The sequence below is a fragment of the Carya illinoinensis genome, chromosome 12 (assembly GCF_018687715.1).
Source record: "Carya illinoinensis cultivar Pawnee chromosome 12, C.illinoinensisPawnee_v1, whole genome shotgun sequence".
Taxonomy (NCBI): domain Eukaryota; kingdom Viridiplantae; phylum Streptophyta; class Magnoliopsida; order Fagales; family Juglandaceae; genus Carya; species Carya illinoinensis.
In genome coordinates this window covers 21,024,198-21,050,391 of record NC_056763.1, presented here as the reverse complement: position 1 = coordinate 21,050,391, position 26,194 = coordinate 21,024,198, and the positions used below count along the sequence as shown (strand labels likewise).

General features: G+C 35.1%; 3 protein-coding genes across 3 annotated transcripts; all 3 read right to left on the bottom strand.

Moving 5' to 3' along the window:
- Window positions 1–8,441: 8,441 nt before the first annotated feature.
- LOC122290309 (gamma carbonic anhydrase-like 2, mitochondrial) lies at window positions 8,442–11,711 on the bottom strand. The gene is made up of 2 exons (XM_043097944.1): window positions 11,248–11,711; window positions 8,442–9,018 (listed from the first exon to the last, which is right to left on the bottom strand). The coding sequence occupies exons 1-2, from the start codon at window positions 11,636–11,638 to the stop codon at window positions 8,642–8,644; spliced, it is 768 nt and encodes a 255-aa protein (XP_042953878.1). The 5' UTR covers window positions 11,639–11,711; the 3' UTR covers window positions 8,442–8,641.
- Window positions 11,712–17,146: 5,435 nt separating this feature from the next.
- On the bottom strand, window positions 17,147–17,920 carry LOC122289336. Its single transcript, XM_043096316.1, has one exon. It carries the CDS (start codon window positions 17,918–17,920, stop codon window positions 17,147–17,149), a length of 774 nt encoding a protein of 257 aa, XP_042952250.1.
- A 3,742-nt stretch (window positions 17,921–21,662) lies between these two features.
- LOC122289004 lies at window positions 21,663–22,414 on the bottom strand. The gene has a single exon (XM_043095869.1). It carries the CDS (start codon window positions 22,199–22,201, stop codon window positions 21,992–21,994), a length of 210 nt encoding a protein of 69 aa, XP_042951803.1. The 5' UTR covers window positions 22,202–22,414; the 3' UTR covers window positions 21,663–21,991.
- Window positions 22,415–26,194: the final 3,780 nt, after the last annotated feature.

The window sequence follows — 26,194 nt, the reverse complement described above, 5'->3', positions numbered from 1 at the left end:
AAGGGACATTGAGACCTTAAAGAGGGAGACTAATGCAAGCCTTGAGAGGCTTGAGTGGAAAATGGTGGAAACTAATGTGCAAAGACCACCACCAAATCCGAATAGGCAAGAGCACGAGGTCCTTATGGATGGGGCCAAGACAAGTGTCATGGACTCTTTATGTGAGCTACCACAAAATGAGTTTAGAATGGGTGATAGAATTAAAAACAATCAAGTTGTTGTTAAGAGATGGATCCACAATGTTGACCAACCCTCTAGAACTCATAGTGTGAGAAAAGAGTATCAAGATGTAAGGCTTGAGAGGCCACCAAGAGAAGAATTTTTTGAGGGCAGGTTTGAGCATGAGCATGGTTATGAGAGGCCTTATGGCTGTGGAGGCCATTATGAGAGAAGAAAAGACCATCATGAGAGAGGATATGACGTTGACCACTACGAAGATAAAAGGGAAAACCGGGCTTATGATTGAGGACCTAAGAGGCCAAAGGTGGATTTTTTCAGATTTAATAGGGGAGATCCATATGAATGGTTTGACAAGGTTGACCACTACTTCTATGTGTATGAGGTGCCTAGACATGAGAGGGTGTTGACGGCATGTTTTTATTTGGAGGGAAAAGCAGGTAAGTGGTGGAAGTGGATCCGGGACCAATATGAGCAGGAAATGAGAAGATTGAAAAAGAGTTCCGCATGCAATTTGGATCATCCCCTACCATTAATCACTATGGACAACTTGCCAAATTGAGTTAAGAAGGCAAAGTGCATAGTTACATTGAAGAGTTTAGGCAATTACAAACTCTTGTGAGAGGGTGGTCCAAGGAGGCCCATGTGGGCACGTTTGTGAATGGGTTGAAGTCTTGGATAGCCAAGGAAATTAAGTTGAAGCAACCCTCTAAGATTCAAGAAGATATAAGAATGGCAGAAATCCTAGAAGAGGGCACTAATATGGAGAGACATCAATCAAAAGAAATAGAGAGTACGGTTACTACACCCTTGCAAACCAATGTTCCTTTAAAAGGCAATGAGGAAATTGGGAGTGCTTCTAAATTTAAGCCACTTGAAGTAAAGCAGCTTTCAAGAGAAGAGATCTAATATAGTATAAAAAAAGGCATTTGTTTTAAGTGTGGAGAAAAATGGGGTATAGGGCACAAATATATATCGGGACAAGTGTACATGTTGGTTGATGAGAAAAGCGAGGAAGAGGATGATGGTTATTTTGTGGAATCCTCTAGCCAAGGTACAGCCAAGAGGAGACTAAAGTGAATAAAAATTATGATGAAGTCGAGTTGTCCCTTAATACCTTGATGGGGACCCAAAAACATACCTCCATGAGGGTAATGGCATGGATAGGAACAATTAAAATCCCTTTGTTGGTAGACAGTGGCTACACACACAACTTCATCAACTCCACCTTTGTTGCCAAGGTTGGGTTGAATCCGATTGCTATAGAGCCATTTGAGGTAAAGATGGCTAGTGGGGACAAGATGAAATGTGAAGGGCTAGTGAAAGAAGTAAAAATGAATGTGCAAGGAGTGCGAGTAGTGGTAGATTTACATATACTTCCTTTGGTAGAGCTTGATGTTGTATTGAGCAATCCATGGCTCAATGGCCTTGGACGGGTAGTGCTTGACTACAACAAAAGGATCATGGAATTCAAGTTAGGATCCAAGAAAAATATATGGGTAACTTTAGCATCCAAGGAGGCCAAGTCGGGTGAGGTCTCAATGTTAGAAAAGTTGGGCAAATGAGAGACATATTGATTTTCTATGGAGATGGCTAAGGAAGAGAATAATGAAAGGGTATGGACATTTTCAAATTTAATTCTTGAGGTAAAGGATGTTCTTGAAGAGATGGGGAATGGTAGGATCCCATAAAGAGAAGGGTCAACCTAGCCCACCCATGGGTTCATGCATGCCATAGGTCAACTTGGCCCATGCCAACTATGTTATTACTTATTATTTATTTTAATTTAATTAGTTATTTTTCAATAGACCTATTGAGGGTTTTCAAGTTGTAATTTTTATAAATATGACCCTTAGTCTTTGCATTTACATCGTTTGGCAAATTACCTAAAGGATGATTATTTTGTTTAGGAGATTAACAATCGATGCTAGGCACTTAGGCTTTTTAGTTGCAATTCGTAAATCTCAAAGAGGGGATCATACCTTGCAATTCGTGAATAGATGTGATTAATTTATCTTGATCTTGCAACTTGGTGCAATTCTTGAATCCAAGTTGTTGTTATCCTTATTTTTAATCAAGTTATCAATTCATGAGGTTTATTTCAACTATTGTGCAATCTGTTAATCATTAGTTGATTTGTTATCTTTTGTTCATTCAAGTTCTTAAGTATTTTATTTTGTTCTCGAGCGTTCATCATTTTGCTCTTGGTGTTCATTATTCAATTGCTCATTTGATCTTTCCATACCCTCATTCTCGACCACTAAAGTGTTTGCCAATTTTCATAAATTCTTCCCATCATTCCATAAACATCTTGCCTTAGTTGGCAACTCTAGCCACCCTTCATCTAGTCTCACAAACCCTAGCCGAAACCACCTAGATTCCCACAAGGAAATTCCTACCTTTTAGGAATTCTCATCTCATCTTCCAAATCCCATCCTATCCCTTTATCCATCTTCGGCCAACCACTTTTCCAAATTTAAACTCAAATTCCAATTCCAACATTTTAGGAAATCCAATCCCTAAACTCACTCAATTCCTAGAATTACTCAAGTCGACCAAGACCCTCTCCACTTGCCAAAACATAAACCCTATCTTTCCTTGATAGATTCGTACAACTTAGGAATTATCCCTCAATCATTTCCATCTTTTCAAATCCTACCAAAGATCCTCATCCGCTTGCCATATTCAAATCCTATCATCTCCAAATCCCTAAATTCTAGGAACAACCCTAGACTCATTTAAACACCATCCAACCTCATCCTCTTACCAAATCCAAATCTTACCTTCCCCGTCTTACCTTAACAAATCCCTAAAGTCAAGGAGCAATCTATCATACACTCCAACCCTAATCCATCACTTTCCAATTTCGTAATCCCCTTTAGCCACCACCCAAAACCCTAATTACACTTCACCATACCCACCCTAAGCATCATCCAAGTGGCGCCAATATCAAGGGCAACTATCAAGTCATTTCACATTGCATCAAACGCACCAAATCATCATTTAGATTACCCGACTACTACATCATCATCATCTTCATCATTTCATCACCCAAACACCAACCCTTTGTGGAAGGCCAAGCAAGTTGGTAAGGTCACTCAATCATCATCCTCACCAAGGCAAGCCCATGGTCCTTAGTGTTAGGGACAAGACTAGGGTCCTTAACAAGACGGCCCTGTTTTAAGTATGTTATACAAGACAAATTAGGTATTGATTAATTCTTGATGAATACAAAGGTTTGGATGTTAAGATGAGAATTTTCAGTTTGAGATAAAAGTTAAAAATTGAATAAAATATTATTTTTTAACATTATTATTGTTTTAGAATTTGAAAAAGTTTAATTGTGTATTATATTTTGTGTAAAAATTTAAAAAAAAAATTATAATGATGAAATAAGAATTTTGAATTTCATCTTACTTCCAAACCTATTTTAATGTGAACTCAGCAATTTGATTAGCAACCTCTCTTGATGCTTTCTTCTGTCAAATTTTTGTTTGTTTTTATCAATTTAATATATTTACTCATTAGCTCAAATGATCCGTTTTGTTTCCCTTTTGGAAAATGATAGACATACATTTCTTTTTACAATATTTTATACAACTATATTTTAAATTAGGGGGCATTTTTGTAAAGTAACTTATAAAAGTAACATCTTTACATAAATACTCTTATTTTAAAATGTGGTTGTATAAAAGGTTATAAAAATAGGTGTACGTATATCGTTGCTTTTGTTCTTTTCTATTAATTTATGCGGGCCAATAAGTTGGTGTAAGAATAAGAATATTAACCAGTGTAATTGTACCTCTTTTTGCCACCACAAGAGAACAGCACCCTCGTTGCTCAAAAGTGTCTACAACAACTTCTTTATATGTAGATTTCATATTTATTTCATTTTTTTTAAGTATATGTTTTCATTTGCAATTTGTCATTACTGCAAAATATATTTATATATATATATATATATATATATATTTAAGTCTTTATTTTTTAAGCAAGTGATATTTTATATATCAAACTAAGCGGTTACAGGATACAAAATTTCAAAGGGGTGGGAGTCTCCAACAATCATCCCAAAACAAACAAAAGTAACGAAACAAAAAAAAAAAAAGGATTTCAGAGCCAAAAACTTGGCTCCCACCCAACCCACTAAAGGGGATGCTGGTTAAAGCGGTTTTTAAACTATAACGTAAAGTTGTAGTAGTTGAGAAAGATGTGTTGTTTTTTGTTGATCCGGTCCGACTGAAGGAGATTTTCACGACCACTTCATCTTGATATTTGGTTAGGAAAAATGAAAATATAGGGATGTAGCAACTAAATGATGTGCCAATACACCGACGAAAGACCATGACCGGAGGTGGTGGCGCGTGAGGTATATGCGCCACCCTATGTAGAGAAAAGGTAACCAGTTCTAAAAGAACCAGGGCCGCTAAACCAAATGGAGCTACGCGTGGCAGCAGGGGACTCGCCCTTTCACGGCCGCTCTTGGGTTTCACGCGCATAGACAAAAGTGCATGAGAAGAACGTGCCACACTAATTGGCAAAAATCTCCTACCTTCCAACAGATTGGCGGCTGGGGAGTCCAGAGGTAGGGCGCGTGTTGGTCTTCGAAGTCCGACGAGCAGTAAATCAGAACACCATTATGCTATTGGCAAAAGCTTGAAAAAACCACAAAAAAAGACTGTATAAACACAGCCTGAGGAGGCTAGACAGGTGGAGGGGGGAAGGAGTCGAAGCTCCACCCGCATGGGCGGAGCGGTTATGGCTGGTTGACTAGTTACTGGACGGAGAACGCTTCCTTTCTTCGGACTGAGCAGAGCGCTTGGGAGTCGTCCTAGAGATATATATGTAAGTCTAATTGATCATGATGAAGCTGAGTTTTTCCAATCATGTGATAATTGAACCCTTATCCCGTTTGGTTGTTAGATTCAACTTAAATCAATTCAGTTCAGTCTAATTTTAAGTTGAGTCTAACATCCAAACACCCAACTCTCAAATTACTAAACCCATCTCAATTCAAAACCCCTTTACATGTAGGACCCATAACCTTTTTCAACTTAATACATTTTTATATGTGGGACCCACAACTTTTTTCAACTTCTCATAAATATCTCTAAATTCATCTTAACATCTAAACACATCTAAATTCATCTTGGGTGAACCCCACAAAATCCACTCTACCCTCTCAACTCACTACTATTCATAAAAAAAATTTAACGCATCTCAACTTAACTCAACATCCAAATGGAGCCTTAAAAGTTGCAAATAAAATAAGTATAGCAACTTGAAGTTGCCAATAAGGTAATCAGTTTTCTTAGGTCTCAAAGTGCACAGTGAATTAAACACAAAGTTTTATGGTAAGAAAGGAGCATCAACTCCTTGACAGCATGGCCCCATCGCCCCACTATCCGATCAAATTGAGTTGGATCTCAAACCGCCCTACCTATCAAGTCTTATTTTCGGAATTCAGTATCTTGACCTTGTGACAGCATGAGCCGCCCTTAATATCTCTCTTTCTCACTCAGAGAAAGACAAAGTGAAAGAATAATTATATGAATTTTGACTTCTCCTTTCGATTTGAATTTCAAAACATTATCGTCTTCCATTTAACACCGAGTTGTAAGAAAGTTATGTATTTATCCTTCTCTGAATAGGTTAGAAGCACACCAGAAAAGGGGAAATGGTGCTAGAGGATGCACTTTGCAGTTGACTGCATTCCCCCCATGTAGTATGTATATACGATATGGATTATAATTCTAGTTTTCTACACACTATAGAAAGAAAAGAAAAAATGAGGGAAAAAACTCAAAAAATGTGACAGTTGTTCTGAAGCAGCTTCGTTAAAGGAAGAATGACTTTGAAAATGAAGGATATTAAAAATGAGAGACACATATACTGCTGGAACTGGAACTATATGCACTACTTTCACAGAGTATAGTTTTCAGAGACTGAAAAAGGTATTTGGGAATGCTTAATTCTGGGACCTTGATCCTTCTGCTTTGATCTAAAAGAATTAGCATAAGCTAGCTTTTCCTAGAGATCAGACACACACATGCATGCATGCTTGGATGTATGTATGTATTTGTGTGTGTGTACGTGTGTGTGTAAGTCATTCTTAAGGGGCATGGTAAAGCAAAGGATGATATTGGCACGGCTCAATCAGATTAAAGGACCCAAAACCCTTATTTGGGAGATTTGATTTGATTGAGCCGTTCCAACATCCCCATGTGTTTTCTCCTTACTTACCTGGTCAAGAAGATGAGTACTGATGAATGATGAAACAAACAACATGTTCATGATCTCTATCATGTTTCCGATCATTTGAAACTCCTCCATGTTCGAATTCATGCCTGTTGCAATATACCCATGACAGCAAACTGGGGCCAGAAAAAGAAAGAAGAAGAAAGTGGGAGAAATAGATGAATGGATTAGCAATAAAATTTGGATGGGCGAGCCGTCATAATCTTTGGTTTAATTACAAAAGATTCAATTGATAGGAGATGTTTCCCCATTACGTCTTCTACAAGACATATATAGTGGTTGATGACATTCAAAGAAGGTTCCTTTTCAAGTCTAGAAGTGTTTCTAGTGGTTTAAAATTACTGCATAATTTCTTTTCTCATGCATAATTGCCATCATCCTCAATACTAGTATGTTATAATTAACTATATTATAACCCTATGCATGTCATCATCTATGCACTCCAACTTTTAAAATCAAAGTAAAAACAATAAAAAAAAAAGGAGAGAGAGAGAGAGAGAGAAGATATCTTTGAGAAGATATCTTTACATCAACAATATTGATTGACATTTGAATCAAGATCCCTCCACAAGTTTTTACTCGAATTTGCGGGTCTCAGATGAAGAGAAAGATAGACACATGAATGGGGTCTGCAAAATTTATTGAACTTACAATGATGTCTTAAAAATTTACACGAGTAGCAATAAATGATGTATGACTCACTCAATATGTCAACTCTCGTACTTGAGACCCTTAGGCAAGAACGTGTGCAAATCATTTTCTATTATATTTAGGCATAACACTAATTGAAACAAATCGAAATTAAATGCATATATATAAGTATGGTATATTTGTCTTAGTTACAAAATGCACTAGAACATTGAGAGGTAGAACTTCCAACTGATCATGAAGGCATGAACTGGCCCATATTCTAGACCATCAAAATTTAGTAATTTCACACATTATGGATTTCTGACCACATTTTCCATGGGGCCCTCCAGCTTTTAAATGAATGAAGAGGTACCAGCTTTTAAATGAATGAAGAGATAACAAAACAATTCATTAGATAACAAAACAATTCATTCATTTCTATTATGAAATGTTAGTTCATGATGCAGAACTCTTTTAGTTCATCCTGAAAGTGATGCTTAAAGGTTGGAATCTGGATGATGGCATTGTCCACATCATGTTTGGTGGGGTGGACCATTGGTAATAAAATAACAGTGACAGCAGTATAAATTCTAACAAAAATAGTAACTTAGAAATAATAGGGCCCTATTTCCTTGCCTCTAAATTGTCCCAAGCATTTTGATCCTAATCAAATACAATGACTACTCTTGTTGGTGGTGTCATACCAAGAGATAGGGTTATTGAAAAGGGTTTAATATTATATAATTAACACCTAATATGGTGCAAATTGCTAAAATTATATTACAATTATTGCTAGATTTTATGGGTGGGGGAGGATTCTTAATGGTCCGTCCATTCTCTCCACTAATGCACAAAGAACAATCTGCCAACCCATAAACACATACCTAATCTCTTGTCCCATCCTCTCCACCATATAGCTCATGGTTTAATAGAGAAAATGAAGGTACATGACTGTGAAAATGAAATTAGGTTTGACCCTAGAGTAGTAGAATCTCAGCCGTTTTGCCTGTGAAGATTTGCCAAGTGATCAACTGCCAAAGAACCACCTAGATTTACAAACGTTATAACAAAGTTTGGTTGAATACTTTTAAGTTTAAATAAAATCTGCATTTGATTTTATTTGGTCTCAAACCCCACACGGGAGACCTGTTTGTCTTTACTGCAATCATCTATTGAAAAAGTTAAATAGTTCTCAGTTATGATTTATGTCCTGTTTGAGTTAATAAGGTAAAGAATTTGGTAATATTGATCTTGAATCTGAATGTGCTCCATAAAAACAAAGAACTTGGTAAGGAATGCCATCAATCATGCCAGAAAATGGCCAGCAGGCCGAGTGATGAATTCATAACGAGCTTAAAGAGATTAGGGAAAAGGCATAAACAAAAAATTTCTTAATAAGTGACTTCAATCACTGATGTAACATCTTTGGAATCAGACTTCCAAACAACTCTTTAAACAGCTAGCAAAGCCAAATACACAGGGAATTTAAAAGCTTGTTTCATGTCTTGGACCTGCTTATTTTCGTCACAGGGAAACTTCAAAAATTCGATGCATGAAAAAATGACAACAAACATGATCAAATGGATATCCCCAAAGACTTCTTCAACTTCTCAACCTCCAAATAAACAGTAGAGTATGGAAGGAACTCCGAGGAATGTTCTTTGCTCAGATCGTTAATTGCAACGGCAAGTTTAGGGATTTCTAAGGTCTCTTCATGGGTCAGATTCCTGACAAATCTTGCCGGATTTCCTGCCCAAAGTTCACCAGTTGGAATTCTTCTCCCTGGGGGAACCACAGACCCAGCTTCAAGGATAGAGTGGGTTTCCACCAAGGAACCTTCCATAAGAATGGAGTGCTGCCCAATAATGCACTCTGGTTCAATTGTGCAGGATCGCAGAAGACTGTATGCACCAACGGTCACATATCTGTCAACAGATGTCTCCGCTGGCAAGCCTGATACATGAGAAACAGTTTCACATGTTATGAAGATATTTGGCAGGTCTGTGATAAGGGATTTACTATTTCCTCCCAATTCTACCTCCAATAAGAAAAGGTGCTATACATGTTAATAAAAAAATCAGTCCCAGGAAAACAATGGCGCACAAAATAACTCATATTACCAGCAGAATTTGACAATATTCTCATTATTTAACAATGGCATATTAAAAAAAGGGGGCCTGCAGAACTTTTCACTTGCCCCGCCGGGGGGGGGGGGGGGGGACACCTGATTGGATCAACTGAAGAAACCAGCCTTTTTCATTTATTTTTTGGATAAGTATTAACCTACCAGCTAGGCTGCTAATAATTCCTGTTGGGACCTAGGATCAAATGACACCTTCATCAAGTTTATAGTTGTTTATGAGTTGCGTGATGATTGTTTCCTGTCGATAAAGAAGAATCTAACCAAAGGCAGTCTCAAATTAGGAGAATACGAGTAATTTTTTTTTTGATAGGTAAGGAGAATACGAGTAATAAACTTTCGAAACTTAAGAAGTTGACTTTAGTACGTATAAAAGTGAGAGAATCAGCTACGAGTGCCAGCTCCAGGGCAAGTTGATGACTAAGGATAAAACAACAGCAAACACAATGGAGAACTTTAATAGTTCCATGATTGTGATGTGCATCAAGAAAACTAAACCACGACACAACCATGAGTCAACTCCAGGACTCACCGATGGGTCTAGCACAGATCATATCAAGTACAGGTACCAATCAAGCCCTCAAACACATGATTTTTTTGGGAAATAGAAAGCCCAAATTGAATTGAGTTCTAGTGGCGAGATATATTACCTACATACTTGGCTAATAGTGAAGAATTGGCCACTCCATGAAGGTGAGTGGGAGCATAAATGTGTGTGTGTGTGTGTGTGTGTGTGTGTGTGTGTGTGTGTGTGAGAGAGAGAGAGAGAGAGAGACTCTTGGTGTTAGAGATCTTTCAGTAATGAAGGTAATCAACACACTTTGACAGAAATTGTGCATACCAATGCTCTAATCTACTATGCATAATTCACATCCCATCCATTAAGCAACAATTATTTTGGGTGCCAGAGACTTTCAGTAATCTAAGGTAATCAATCGACTTTCAAAGAAACAGCACCTGCTTCTGTTCCAATTTATCATTCATCATTCATATCCCTTTTTTTCACATCCTGCCCTACTCTAATGGTAATGGAAACCTTCTTTTGGGTGTTACAGATCTTTCAAAAAGCTAAGGTAATCGACTGACTTAATGAAAACAACACCAATTAATGATCTAATCTATCACATATGCAAAAGCATCCAAAGAAAACTGTCCACGATCTGTAAGAATCGTGAAGAAACATTGTCAACATCAAATATGTTTTAACACCAACAACCAACCAATATATCCATCTAATTTCCAAAGAATGACATATAAAAAATAAAAAAATAAAAAGAATGAGCCCAATAGGTCCTGGCATTGATTACAAACCTCTGAGAGGCTAAGAGAAAGAGACAATAAAAATTATCACACGGATCAACAAATGTTCCAGTGCGTATGTTTAACAAAATACACACCCCTTTAGAGATAGCCCTACATACCACTCACAGCAAAAAGTGACCCATATATTACTAACCAGCATCTCATTACTTCAACAGAAAGTTTCAGTCTTTCAACATGACAATATAAACCCTAACTCAATTGTCAGAGAAGCTATGAAATTTTAAACAACGTTGGAACAACACGCTCACTTAATCCACAAATTTACACTCTGACAGAACTCAAGAATTATACATCCTTGACCTCAAAATTCAATGTAAAACATTCTTTCTTTTCTCTATTCATCTACTTTAGGCCAACAATCATGAATTAGACAAAAAAAAATTTCCATTTTTTCTTTTCTTTTCCAACCAGTTAACAATCGGCCGTTTCTAATACGAGTCCAGGAAGCTGTGCTACTATAAATTCCAGTTAAAGTTACATTGTCGACAAAGGTATGAAATAGTAAACCGCATTGGACCTAATCCTCAGCTTGACAGATTCAGTAAATTCACAAACTTTATGCTACGACCCGTCAACAAAATCCTTAAATCCCAACAAACATACATCCTCAACCTAAGAATTCAAGACAAAAGTACACGCCTTAACCAAGAAAGATGCACTTTTTCCCTCAACAATTTCTCAGCTACCAAACAACAGAGCCAAAGAGAATGGACTGGAACCTGTTGGAGAGGACCAGGCGGCGTGAAGGACGCAGCGTTCCTGGATATTGGAGCAGAATCCAACAGTAATCTTGTTGAGATCACCGCGGAGGACGGAGCCAGCCCAAACGGAGGCTCCATCATAGACGGTAACCTGGCCGGCCAGAACCACGTTCGGTGCCACGTAGGCATCAACGGCGACCTTCGGGAGCCACTGACCAAGCGGTATTATCTTCCTCTGCCCTCTGTAGTCCCACCACACGCGATCTGGCGACTCCGTGATCCTATTCGGTGCCGCCGATGGTGATGGCGATGCTGCTTCCGCAGCGGTGGCGAGGGTACGCTGTATAAGGAGATTGGCGTGGGTTGCGCGCAGGGCTTTCCTCGAGACTCGAGCTAGAGCCGCTGCCATGGTTTCGCTTCGACTTGGAGCCTTGGAGGTAGCTGAAAATTGCAGTGGAGACTGATACGAGTCCGAGTGGGTGGACTGGGAGAAAGTAGTTGCTTTGGGCCAGCAGATGGGTTTTGTTTGAAGTTTGGCGGCCCTATTTTTTGGCCCAATTCCAACGATTACATTTTTTTGGTAATTACAAGTTTGCGCAAAGAATAGTTAGAGAAATGAGTTTCGTTATGTATAAATAAAGTCACATATTAATCTATTTATTAATATTAATTTTTTTATATTTAAAATTTAAATTAACATTATTTTTAATAAAATTTACTTTTTGATCAATCATATTAAATTAGTACACATATTAGTGCAGAGTTATACTTGTTACTAAATTTTTCCTAGAGAAATATATCATACTTATTCGTACACAGTTTAAATATTAAATTAAAATTAAAATTTTATAATTTTATTAAAAATTTAATTTTCTTTTATTTTTTTATCGAATTAAAACTTTTTTTATAACTGATATACTTTCATTCCATGAAACATAACAATTGGCTTTCAGCCATTACAAGGGACTGGATACAAAGATTAACATTGTTAATGTCTATTATCTCATTACAAAGCACAATAGCTTCTTTTGCTAGTGTATCTGCTACAGTATTAGCTTGCCTTTTGACATGTTTTATTTTCCATCTTGTATCAGCAAGTATGTTGTGAACGTCCTTCATGCAATAAGCATCCAAACTTCTCATTTTGCTTGCCTTGATTTAAGATAGCATTAACAACCTGATTAAAGTCACATTCAAACATTACATACATTTTATAAACCAAGTTCCTTACAAAAGAAAGTAGCTGAAATTAGTCCTCTTGCTTCTGCTACTATAGGATGTGTACAAAATTTTAGTGGCTGCATTAAAGTAGAAATTACTTCCCCTTCTTGATCCCTTATCACTATTCTAACACCAATCTTATTAGCTTCAGGTCTACAGCAACATTCTAATTTAGTTTAACCTAATTTGTTGGTGGAGTTTCCCATTGTATAACCATCTGTTGATTTGAATAAGAAGATACTATTTCATTTGACTATTTGTTTGCTTCTAGGAAATCTTTATATGCCTGTCTAGCTCTATTAAAAAGGGTAGAGGGATGCAAAAAAGTACCTTCGAATACCAGTTTATTTCTCCTAAACCATAAGTTCCTTGCTATTTCTGCAAGCGAAGCTATTTCCTTATGATCAACTCTGTGATAAAGGCTTTTTGGATTTTCCTGATGCTTAGCATCCAAACATCATGTGCTGATCCCTTATCGCTATTTCAACACCAATCTTATTAGCGCAACATCCCAATTTAGTTTAAGCCAATTTGATGGTGGAGTTTCCTATTGTATAACCAATTGTTGATTTGAATAAGATGATACTGTTTCATTTGATTATTTGTTTGCTTCTTGAAAATTTTCTTATGCCTGTCTAGCTCTATTGAAAAGGGTAGAAGGATGCAAAAAGGTACCTTTGAATACCAATTTATTTCTCCTAAACCATAAGTTCCTTGTTATTTCTGCAAACGGAGCTATTTCCTAATGATCAACTTTGTGGTAGAGGCTTTTAAGATTTTCCTGCTGCTTAGCATCCAAACATCTTGTGTAGATGGACATATCCATAGAAAATGGCTAGGAGTTTCATCTATTTTCATACATATGGGACACACAAAATCTTTAACAATTTTCCTCTTGTATAAGTTTATTTTAATAGGCAAAGCATCTGAACATGAACGCCAAATAAACACTTTAACAACATGGGTTGTATTCATCATCCATATTTCTTTCCAAGCTCACTATGAATACCTTTTACTGAAGATTCCCCCTTGTTGTCTTGCTATTGGTGTTTGTGTAGATGGTAAGTACTTTTTACAGAGAAACAGCCATTAGGAGTAGCCTTCCATATCATTTTATCCTCAACAAATGTTACACTAACAGGTAACTTAAAGATTTCCAATATATCTTCCTCAATAAAGATCTCTTTTAGTAGATTTATGTTTCACCATCATGTTTGTTGATCTATTAAGTCTACCACAACTTCAAAAGTTGGCATGAATTTCTATGATGTAAAGATCTGTTGTCTTGCTCTTGGTATCCATTTTCTTACCATATATGTATCTTTTTCCCATTCCCAACACGCCATATTAGACCCTTTTTAATAATATCAATAGCTGACCTGATACTTTTCCAAGTGTACTAAGAAGGTCTTGACCCTAATTGAGCTTGAAGAATGGAATTGTAAGGAAAGTATTTGGCTTTGTAGATTCTGGCAATCAAAGAATTTGGATTGGTGAGCATCCTTCAAACTTGTTTGGCTTGTAGAGCTGAGTTGAAACTCACTAAATCCCTAAAACTAAGACCACCATCTGTTTTGCCATAACTTATATATTTCCAGCTTTTCCATTGTAGTTTGGAGTTGTTATCTTGAGATATCCACCAAAAATTTGACTTTATACTGTTAAGATTTTTGCACCCTTTGGCAGTAAAAAGATGCTTATGGTATATGTAGGAATGACTTGGAGAACAGCCTTGATCATGATTTCTTTCCCAGCCTGTGAGAGAAATTTAATTTTTCAATTTTCAATCCTCTGATTCACCTTTTCAATAATTCCTTGAAAATGTGATACTTTTTATCTACCAATAAGAGATGGAAGGCCAAGATATTTTTCCAGATTTGAAGAAGCTCGTACACCAGCAACTTGCATGATATAATGCCTTGTTTGTTGCTTAGTGTTCTTGCTGAAAAATAATGAGGTTTTCTCCTAGTTTTTGTCTTAAAGCTTCCTCATAGGTCCCCAAAATGTTGTTTAACCATGCCCACTAATGCATATTTTCTTGGCAAAATAATAGGCTATCATCAACAAAAAATAGATGGTTCATTCTTAACTCACCTCTTGCTAGTGGAATACATGAAATGAGACCCTATTTTTCTGCATTATAAAGTTGTGCAGTCAACACTTCAGCACAAATGATAAACAAAAAATGTGATAATGGGCAGTCTTGTCTCAGAACTCTTGTTGGCTGGAATATTTCTTGAGGAATACCATTTAGTAAAAGAGAGAAAGATGAAGATGTAATACATTTTAATATTAACCCAGTCCATCTGGAATGAAAACCCAGCTTGAGCATGACAACTTTGAGGAAATTCTATTTTATTCTATCATATGCCTTACTCATATCCAATTTTAGAGCCATATAACCCTTTTGTCCATGTAACTGTGTATTCATTGTGTGAAAGATCTCATAAGCTGCTAAATTGTTACCAGTAATTCAATGTCCAGGGACGAAGGCACACTGATTATGTGAAATAACTTAAGGGAGTATCAACTTCAATCTGTTGGCCAGCATCTTTGTGATAATTTTGTAAATAACATTGCACAAACTTATAGGTCTACAATCAGTATTCTTCACAGGATTGTTGATCTTTAGAATCATGACCCAAGTATGTAAAGTTAATATCTTCAATACTATCGTTTTAATTCAAAAGAGAGAGAACAACCCCACATGCCTCATCTCCCACAATAGGCTAATAGTCTTGATAAAAATATACCCCATATCCACAAGGACCAAAAGCCTTGCATGGACCCATTTGAAAAACAGCATTATAAACCTCAGCTTTTGCGAAAGGCTTTAGAAGGTTGTGATTCATTTCTTTAGTAAACTTTTAATCAAGAGCATCAAGAGAAGCCTCTATATTTTTAGGTTCAGATGTTGCAAACAAACTTTCGTAGTATTGAGTAAAAGCCTTTCCTATGTCACTAGGAACATAAATATTAACCCATTCTCGTCCATAATCCTAGTAATTATATTCCTCTTCTTGTGTTGGCTTGAACAAAGGTGATAATATTTTGTATTTATGTCTCCTTGTTGAAGCCATGTCAACTTAGCTCTTTGTTTTCATTTCAGATGCTCTCTTTCTGGAATGTTATCAATGATCATTTTTACCTTTTTTACTTCCTCCACTGAATCAGCAGTCATTGATTGTTGTGTATCTTCCAATTTCTTTGTTTCCATCTGCAATATTCTTTCTGAATCATATTTTTTCATATTGCTTCAGTTTTTAACTCTTTCATGCAATAATCAAGTTTATGTTTAAATATTGTCAAACCCTTATTTGTAGCCCCTGGTTGATGTCATATCTATTTAATAACATTTCCACATTCTTGAAAAGTTGACCAACTAGCTTCATATCTACATAAGGGTCTGATATCTTTAGGATCTTGATTCCATCTTCCCATTAACAGTAGAATTAGGCAATGATCAAATGTGGAGGAAGCTAAAATTTGAACATCTCCCGCCCCCCCTCAAAAAAAAATCTTCACACCAATCTGGTGTGGCTACGGCTCGATCTGATCTTTCCTTAGTGAATGTATGATCTTTCATATTGTTGGACTAAATAAATTTGCCTTTTGAAAATCCCAAATCACTGAGATAGTAATCTTTCAACACAGTTCGAAATGATTCCATTTGTTTTTCATCTCTTTGAGCCCCTTCATGTTTCTTACTATGAAATAAGATTTCATTAAAGTCTCCTAAGCAAAGCTACATTTTGGGTTTCTGATTCTTGAGGTGTCTCAATATGTTCCATCCCTCATATCTTTTTTCTGTTTTTGAATTACCATAAAAACATATGAGCATCCAAGTTGAGTTTGTGCATTCAACCCAAGAATTAATATGTCTTTGAGAATAGGTACTTATATTAAGGTTAACATCTTTATTCTACAATAAAGCTAATCCACCACTTTTGCCAACAGCCTCGACACAAAACAAATAACTAAAACCCAAACTTTGTTTTATTCCTTCAAGGTTGCTCTTATGCATTTTAGCCTCCATAAGAAACAAAATGCTAGGTTTTTTAACCTTAACCATAAAGTTAATATTTCGAACTATCCGATGGTTGCCAAGCCCTATGCAATTTCAGCTTAAAAGCCTCATTTTTTCCGGTGGGGCTAATTAACAGCCTCCATCTATACATGTGTGGGGGATCACGAAGATCTTTTTTACCCCATTGTCTCTGGTTTTGTCCTCCTTATTAGAGAGATTGCTTTGACCTTCTGATTTTTTCTTTCTGATAGAATAAGAGTTAGTTGGCCTCTGCACAGTTGTATTGGTCTCTCCCCTTGCTCTTCTTTTCCATTTAGTTAAGCTTGCTCCTGAAGTTCCTTGAAGACTATTTTGGTTGTTCCCCTCATCATCCAGATCAGTCTTAGCACATATATAAGTAGTAACCAAAGTTGTAGTAGCGGCAAATTTTGGTTTATCCAAATATACATATTGAGTTTCCTATGGCAAAATAGATTGTGCATTCAAAATATTAACTTCTGCTCTTTCATTTCCTTCCAGAATCATCACCTCCTTGGAAAAGACTTTATCGGTTTCTTCCCCTATTGTGTCATGCCTCATAGCTCTAAACTTCTCTATTGAATCAGATTTGTTTGAACAACTATCATTGGTAACTGGCTTTCCAGTCCACGGTTGGTTCATTCTTATAATCTAATTACCTAAGTTGTGAGCAAATTCAAAATTTGGACCAGAGCTAGAAGCCCTTAACCATGATCCATATTGTTTTGTTTTGGCCATCCCAGTTGACTCCAAACTACTATGTCCTACACAACCACCTTTAGCATATTTAATAACACCATACTTAAAGCACAAACGAGGTAGCCTTTTACATTTAAACTGCACAAACGTAAGTTGGCCAAACAAATCCATCATTTTTCCTCTTGCTATTGGTTTCATAAGATCAACTTCAATCAAAACTCTTATAAATCTCCCCCAAAAATTACCATTACCATTAGAGTCAACTTGTGTAACTCTTCCAATAGAATTTCCTATACGAGTTCCAACCTTCTTATTCATGCACCCAAATGGTAAATTATAAAATTGTACCCATAAGTTAGTATGAGTAAAGGATAACTCTGCTGGTGGAGTAAGACCATCAAACATCTTTAAGCATAAGAGGTTCATATCAAACATCCACGGCTGGCCCTCCCACACCTTACACATATCTTTATCAGATTTAAATTCAAACAGGAATAAGTTTTCCCCTACGTCAAAAATTCTAATACTTGTCGTGGCTTTCCATTTCATCATAGTGCTCTTAAAAGCATCACGGTTTACCCTTTTGTCAGCAATAAATTTTCTCACTAAGCATAATTTTCTTTTTTCAGTTGTTACTTGTACATCTTGCTCTGTTATAACAAGTTCATACCTTTCTTCCTTAGTAAGAGACAATTTGTTCCATAGCTTAGCTAAGTCCTCTTCCATCTTGTACCCAACTGATTCAAACTTGTAGCAGAACGTATGTGAAAATATACCAACTAGCTTGCCCTAAGCAAATAAAGCCTTCCACCGAAAATGAATGAGTACTTCCTCCTCGCAAGAAAAGCTAGAAACAAGAGGAAACTGGAAACTGGCTTTTTGCATCGAGTTATATATTAGAATGACTCTTTAGGATATTTCTTCTATATATTTTGTTAGTATATAGATTGATAAAAAAAAAATGTATAAATTTGATTTTAATATGAAAATAACAACCGATTATAGATATAATAAGTGTATTTAAAAAATACATGAATCTCCAAAAATTCTTATAGGAGCTCATGACCCAAAAATAAGAAAGAAGAAATTCTAGGAAGGGTTGATTCCAAAAGTTTTGTAAACAATGCTGTCCACAATAATGAAAAGTGAAACATTATTAATTTTCTTGATTCTTTTAAGATAATAAAGTGAACATAATTTGTCTATATATACCCTTTAGAAGCAACTTGAGAGAGCAATTGATTTGCAAGTTGTGTACACTTTATTAACATAGGGTACCACAATTTGCGCACATAATGGATTCTTGCTTTTCTCTTTTTTCTTTTTCTTTTTTGTCCTTTTTTTTTTTTAGTATTCCAGATTCTTGGCAGAAGGATGATTGAAGAAGACATTGAAATTATCTGTGCTCGTTATATTCTACTATTTCTTTAGATGATTTGGTCCGTGTCATGGACTCTAGCTCTAAATAAACATGGAATATTATTATGTATAAAACCCATTCAAGAAGCTAAAAGCATGCTTGATTAGATAATTGAAATGTATAAGTAAATTATATGATTGGATTTGGAGGCCTAGTACTGACACATATCATATAGCCCGGCCCGTTTAGATTCGAAAAGTATTTCATCTCATCTCATCTCATCATTATAATTTTCTTGAATTCTCATGTAAAATATAATAAACAATTCAACTTTTTCAATTTTCAAAATAATAATAACTATATTTTATTCAACTATTATCTTTTATCTAAAATTATCTCATCTCATCTCATCTTATCTCAAACCAGCCTTTGAATATTTAACAGAAAAACTTATCAAGTGCAAATTTCGGGTAATTCTTTTTAAAAAAAATGAACTATACGTAAATGTCAAGGTTTTTTTACCTTTACATATATAATAGGGTTTTTTATATTTTTTTTCAAAAGAATTACGTGAGGTTTACAAGCCCTAAGCCTACATAAATTATTTTCCTATTGAGAAATGCTTTAGCTATAAAGAGTTTACACAAAAGTAAATTTATAAATTAACGTGACTTAATGTAATACGTATGATTACATACATTAGATTGTAAAGTTATTTTTTATTGTAAAATAGATCTAATATATTATATAAAATTATATTAATTCATAAATTTATTTTTGTAAAATCTCTTTATGGTTATATCCCTTCTGGATATTACTGCATGCACCCAACATTGTCCTGCCAAATGCCAAGATTAATTTGTGTTCCCGTACGACAAAAACATGTTTACAGCAACGAATATAATCAAAAATCATATCAGAGACTCCTAACTTTTTGGATTCAGAAGCAGTATGCACTGGAATCTGATCTAAATGTTTCGAGATATGGAAGCATCGCATCTTTCATGCACATATCATTTCAGAGCTAGCTTTCAGTACTAAAAAAGGAGATCAACTTTTGAATATATATATATCTTAATCTATAGGACTGCTGACTATTGAGTGCTGACCCATATCCCTCCAAGTTACTGATCCATTGCATGGGATTTGATTTCTCAACATATCTATCCTTTTACTTTACAAAGCTATCCCACAATTATGCTAAGGATCGGATATGTAAAATGCTTATCTGGAAAGGATCTTTCTACAAAGATATTTCATGAAGTACAGTCAGTGCAGAGTCTGTTCTTATCCCCATACTTCTGAAGAACTAGGCATGCATGCAGGAATTGCTATATATATAGATCAGGAATTAGACACAGACATTCACATACCATCTCAGTAAACCAGCAAGGCAAAACCTTAGTATTATTAAAGAAATCGAGAAAATGGCGTCAAGCAGTCACAAGCAAGAACGATTCAGCAGCAAATTAGGCAAGACAAGGGTTGCATCCTTGTATCAAGCAGCACCAGTTCCATCATCATCGCTGTATTCTGTAATTTGCAACATGAAACACAGCCCATCTCATGCTTCTGCTGCTTTATTTGAAGCTGATCATTCATATCACCATGTAGATATCCTATGCAGCAGTACCAGTGATCATGAAAGCATTGATGCCAGGGCTGAGAGGTACATCTCCTGTGTTCAAGCGCGTTTCCGATCGGCTTGAAAGAGCTACTGCTTGAATATTCTACGTACTGTTAATTATATCCATATAAATGCATGGTTTCTATGCAGCACAGCATCTCTCTAATTATTGATCGATATAAAAATTAGGGTTCTGTTCAGTATCCCACAATGAATTTAACTTGTAATATCGTTCGACGTACGATCGATGATCAGTCTTTATGGAAGGTAGAAATACATGATGGCAACTTTTCTATTTTAACATGGCAAGGAGTTCATCCTTCTACTTCATGTTGAACTGATCCTTTAAACTTTTTCGACATTATTTCGTAGACCCTGTTGAATTAATCGTGCTGCAATGAATGACGTACGTTCATGATCATGTTGATCTCAAGCCTGATCACTGGCCTCCTTTTTTTTTTTTTTTTTTTTTCCAAATTTATCAACTTTCTTTTTAAAAAATTATGCAAAATTTACACTCTATAACCACAAATATCATTTCTCATTGACAAGACAATGAGAAGATAAGAGTCCAAACATCAACTTTGGCTAAAAAGAATAAATTAAATTGAATTAATTTATATAAAAACTGGTAGAATTTATTTTCCTTATATGTACATACTTTCTTCTTATAAGGCGAAAATGCAAACCCCACTGTGGAATCAAAATCCACATGAAAGCATTGGATACCAATGCAAGTAAAATAGGATAGACCCACCTAATCCCATTAATCTAAGGTCCAAATCAACTTTTGAACGTTGTAGGCTCCAAATTCTTCGTCCAGAAATGCTAAAGCCACACATGGGTTTTTCTGGGGATCCCGACGGTGGTTTATTTTTTTTTTTGTTTTTCTTAATGATGAAGGAAATATTTTATAATGATGTTGTAAATTTTTTATTTAAAAAATATTTAAAATCATTAAAAAAAATACATGAAAAAGATAAATTTAAAAAAAAAAAAATGTTTTTGAAGTTGGGATCCCCACGTGAGGCTGTAGAGCCACTCACACATCTCCATCACAAGGTTAAGCCCTTCAATTTTCATTAACTTTCATGAAGAGATGAGAAATGTTGGTCAAGTTCAAACGCAACATGTCTTCTAGGGAAAACAAAAGTAAATTTGAACCTCAAACGCAAAGACATCATCGACCATCCTACCACCAATCCAATACCCTTCCAATTAAGTCAATCCAAAGGGACCACGTTTACTTTTAGTCCATGAGAAAAAGAAAATCCCCATTCACACTGATAATGCCACGGATGGATGCCTTCACAACAATGTTTTTTTGAAAAAACTAAGGAAATATCTGGCATTATTGCTTACTATTTGCCTTTACCAACCAAGAAAGCATGGCGTCCAAAAGCCCCTTTATCACTTCAAAAAGTGTCAATTTCCCACCCTATCATTGGACGAAAATAAAAAAAGCCAGGGGGAAAAAGGCAAAATCAAATACAACTGATTGTGCACCATCTTCATATTCATATTCATCTACATTATTGATACAAATACCATCTTAATCAGTACCAATACCATCATATTCATAAGTTGCAAATCCGAGACATGAAAGGCATTTTTTTTTTCAACAGTACTGTCATGATTCCACATCCTCATATCTATATATTCATTACAAAGCAAGAAGAATCAAAGCCAGCTATCCTTGATCCAAACAGGAAAAGAGAGACAGAGAGAGAGATCAGAGAAAGATGGAAACCAAAACCAACAGATCTATGATAAACAAAACCAGAAAATGAGGGAATGAAGTTTATTAAGATTAACCAGTATAGATGTGGACCCCAATGGCAATAAGGAGGATGGTGATGACGCCAAAGTAAATGATGGCATGGACCAAAATAGAAGCACCACTTGTCTGCATGTTCCCAAACTCCACCACCCTTCCTTTCGCCGGTATCTGAAACAACAATCCCGGACTCAACAGCACGAACAACAGCACTGCTATCAACACTGGCCCCCAGTCCGCCATGATTTAACCTCCTTCAAAGTTGCAGAGACACAGAAACTTTTGCACACAGAGAGAGAGATCAGAGAGGGAGAGGAAAGCAGAAATACCGTAGGAAAGTGAGGGGTGGTGCGACAAGATGTGAGAAAGAGCAATGCGTTTGTCTAGATAGGCGGGGGCCGGGGACACAAAAAGACGAGCATTTACGTGATGCTTCTCGTAACGTATGAACGAAGTGCGTATGGTTAAACGTGTCAACGCCTTGGTTTCGGGTGCTTAGCCTTTCAACGGCTGCGATCCTCTTGGGATAAAGCATGGGATAAATTATTAAATTGGGGTTCTTGTTGGGGTGTCACATCTTGATCATCAATCAACCATGGTTAAGCTTCTCCTCTTCGGTTTGGTTGACCCATCACCCATGTAAAAAGTTTTGAGTGTTTTGACTGTTTGACACCGCGTTAATGCAAGGATTTTCTTATATATAAGTAAAATCGTATAGTAGTACGTGTATAAATATTAATTAATATATAGATTAGTGTATAATTATATTTGTAATTATATTTTTTTTTAATGTAAATGAGAGTTATCAGTTAAAAAAGTAATACTTTGGCACCGCTGGTCTTTTTTAATGATTAAAAAAATTAATATTATTTTAAATTTTTTATATTTTTTTAAAATATTAAAAAATAATTTTAAAAAAAAAAAAAAAACTTTTTTTTGCCTAGTGGTGGAGCTGCTGGGAGCCACCAGCAATGGCTCTAGTTGTACTCTTATTTAAATTTCTCGGTTATTTTTTAGAATAATTAAGGCCGCTTTGCACATATTTTTTCCAAGGGGCGCGCAGAGTTGTGTTTAGTTGGGTTGAATTAAATTTTTTATAAATAATAAATTTAAATAATTGAATGAGTTTAATATAACTAATTTAAGATAAATTTAAATGTGTTTAGATATTAAAATAAATTTAAATATATTTATAAAAAATTAAAAATAATTATAGATTTTGTATATAAAAATGTATTAAATTGAAAAAGATTACAAATTCTACCTAGTCAAATTTCGGTACCTTGTTAAATTTTGGCTAACTTGAATAAAAGTAATTTGCATTGAAGTAGTCAAAATTTTATGATTTCAGTATTTTCATATCTTTTTATAAATTTGGCCAATCACTATTCATCTCTAAAATAATATTTTATTCCAAAAATATTATGTTGAATAATTAGGTTAAAGAAAAAAAATATTTGTGAAACAATAATTTTCAATAAAAATTAAATCCTTAATTCATATTTGGAGTGTATTTGTAAAATATAAAAAAAAATATTAAAAATATTATTATTAAAATATATAATATTATATTATTATTTTAATTTTTAGATAAATAGTCCAATATAGATTAGTCTCTTTGATCGCTTTGGCTTTAACCAAAATATCTATTTTTATCTAAATTTTAGACATCACAATGACTAAACATTATTAATACTCTTTAGATTTAATTTAATATTAGATTCGATTCAATTCAAATTTAGGTCCAAGTATTATATATGAATGGCCACGTGAATCCATGGTGATAGTCACACCGCCATTAATGTAGCCATGAAGGGTGGCCTAGGACAATGACATCCACGTGCTCAATGCAAGTTACCGTCATGGTGATCATGGAGGTGAATCAAGCCAACCTAAGCATTGGCTATGGTGTATGTTATGCGGACACATATTTACATAATAAATATATTTTTTATACTGCATTGAATTAGTCATGTGCAGATATTTAACTTACTATGAGCAGTATCACTGGCTATTTACTGATCTTGTATTCACCCTTCATCTTTTATTTTTGTGTATATTTATATATATATTTACATATTTACCATTCACCTTCGATACAATTGGTGTATATATTTAGATCTTATATAGTGGGTTTAATTGCAAAATATATAAAAATAATAATTTTAGGAAAAATAATTATTAATAATAATAAATAATATTTTTATTATTATTTTAGCTTAAAGATGTATATTCCAATATAAGATTTTTTCTTGAATGGCAAATGCAATATCTAAATCATGTGGTATTGCATTTGCATATGGATACGCCGATGACAATGAGCTAAAAGTACATGCTTTTTATAAATTCAAAATCATTCAAACCATAACCTCACATTGGATTAATAAAAATAATAATATTGTTAACATCATATTTTGTACGCTTTAGGGTCGGGTCCTTAGCAGCTTGAGTCTTCAAATTTGGAGTCTGAAAACACAAAGAAAGCCTCAGGAATAGTGGCTTTGGTGGTGGCCGGGGAACCCTCCTATACCTAAGTTAGTGATGTTTCTTAGGGGAAATTGTAACAACCCGCTAGAAATTCAATTGTGGAATTTCTTTTGACCTTAAGAACCTCGTGAAAATTCCGTAAGTTTACACGAATCGACTAATCGCATAGGTTTTAGCCTGTCAACATAGTTAGTGTTATCACTCACTATGGTGCCAGAAATGCGATTTTAATTATTTGAGGTAGTTAAAAGTGTCAGAATACATTATAGTCTACACCACTAGGCTTAATTGAATATTTAGGATTTTTCAGTACTAAGTTTATTACGTTTATTTTTGGAGTGAATAGTAATCTCGGTAAACGTACTAAACGCAGTGTTTTCAAAATCACAGTGTGAAATGTCCAAATTAGGTTAGCGAAATTTTATTTGGATACTTGGCAAGATCTTAACCACACATAACAAATAGTATTAGATACTTAGCACAAAGAGAAACCATTAGATGGAATTGTGAAGGAAATCAAGGTGTGAGATCATGACACCTAAGCAAAATACACATTTGGAAAATATCTTAAGAACATAGATTTAAAATACACATGAAAAGATTTTAACCACCTTACTCTTCCAAGTCTACTCCACATTTAGAAAATATTTTAAACTAATTTCGTGGATATTATTGGGTAAAAATATTTTGAGTTGATTTTTGTAGATATTATTAGGTAAGAGAGTCCTACACTCCACTCTCACTCCGGTAAGAGAGTCCTACACTTAACTCTCACTTCGGGTAAGAGAGTCCTACACTTAACTCTCACTCCAGCCTCATCTCTTCCATATCTTATCCACAAGTATCTCCAGCCACCCCTCCCCACGAAATTATCTTCATTTATGCTTTCCATTGAAAGAATACCAAACACTCTCTCTCGGACAGCTTTTAGGAGTTCTTTTACACACCCATTTCAAAGCTTTTGTAAGTGTTTTATCATAAAATCTCCTTCATATAAGTTGTTCCTCTTTGAGTCTAGTTTCCGTAGATGTATTTTTTGTATCATTCCATGGTCATTTGGTCAGTCAAAAGTATTTTTAACCATGGAAAGGTCATTCTGGGCGTGAATCTGGAGAGTAAGTTATAGTTTGGAGTTTTTGACCAAGCTAATGGATAGATATTGGTTCGAAATTTTTATGGAGTATTGTTAACATGTATATATGACTATTGGTTGAGGATTTTTGCATGATTAAAGGTTTTGATGAAATATTTTCTTAGATTTAGAAACTTAGAAACTGGAAGAGGAAAAACAGTTTCTGTTTTGAGAAAGTTTAACTCTTTGGTGGTCTAAACCTATTCTAATGACTTTAATAATTTTATTGGAGGATACTAAGTATCTTATATACATGTTATATTATTATTTTGAAGATATTTGATATTAGTTTCAAAGATATGAAATTTTATGCAAAGAGATATTCAAATAAGCCAAAGTGTGGATATTCTTGGCTAAATTTATGTTTTGGTTAATTTCTAACCATGTGATCTTGAATTAGAAGCTTATATATGTTTTAGGACATCTTTTTAAACCATGTGATGGTTTGGTTTGAAGATCATATAATTATAAGTCATAGATCAAGAGATTTATCAAAACTAGTTGAGGAAAAAGTTTATGTTTTTGGACTAAGTGTAAAACCAAAAACTCCAAATGTTATTTTGTGATTTTGGTGACTTTAGTTCGATGATTTAAAGCATGGTTGATGTTAGGATGAT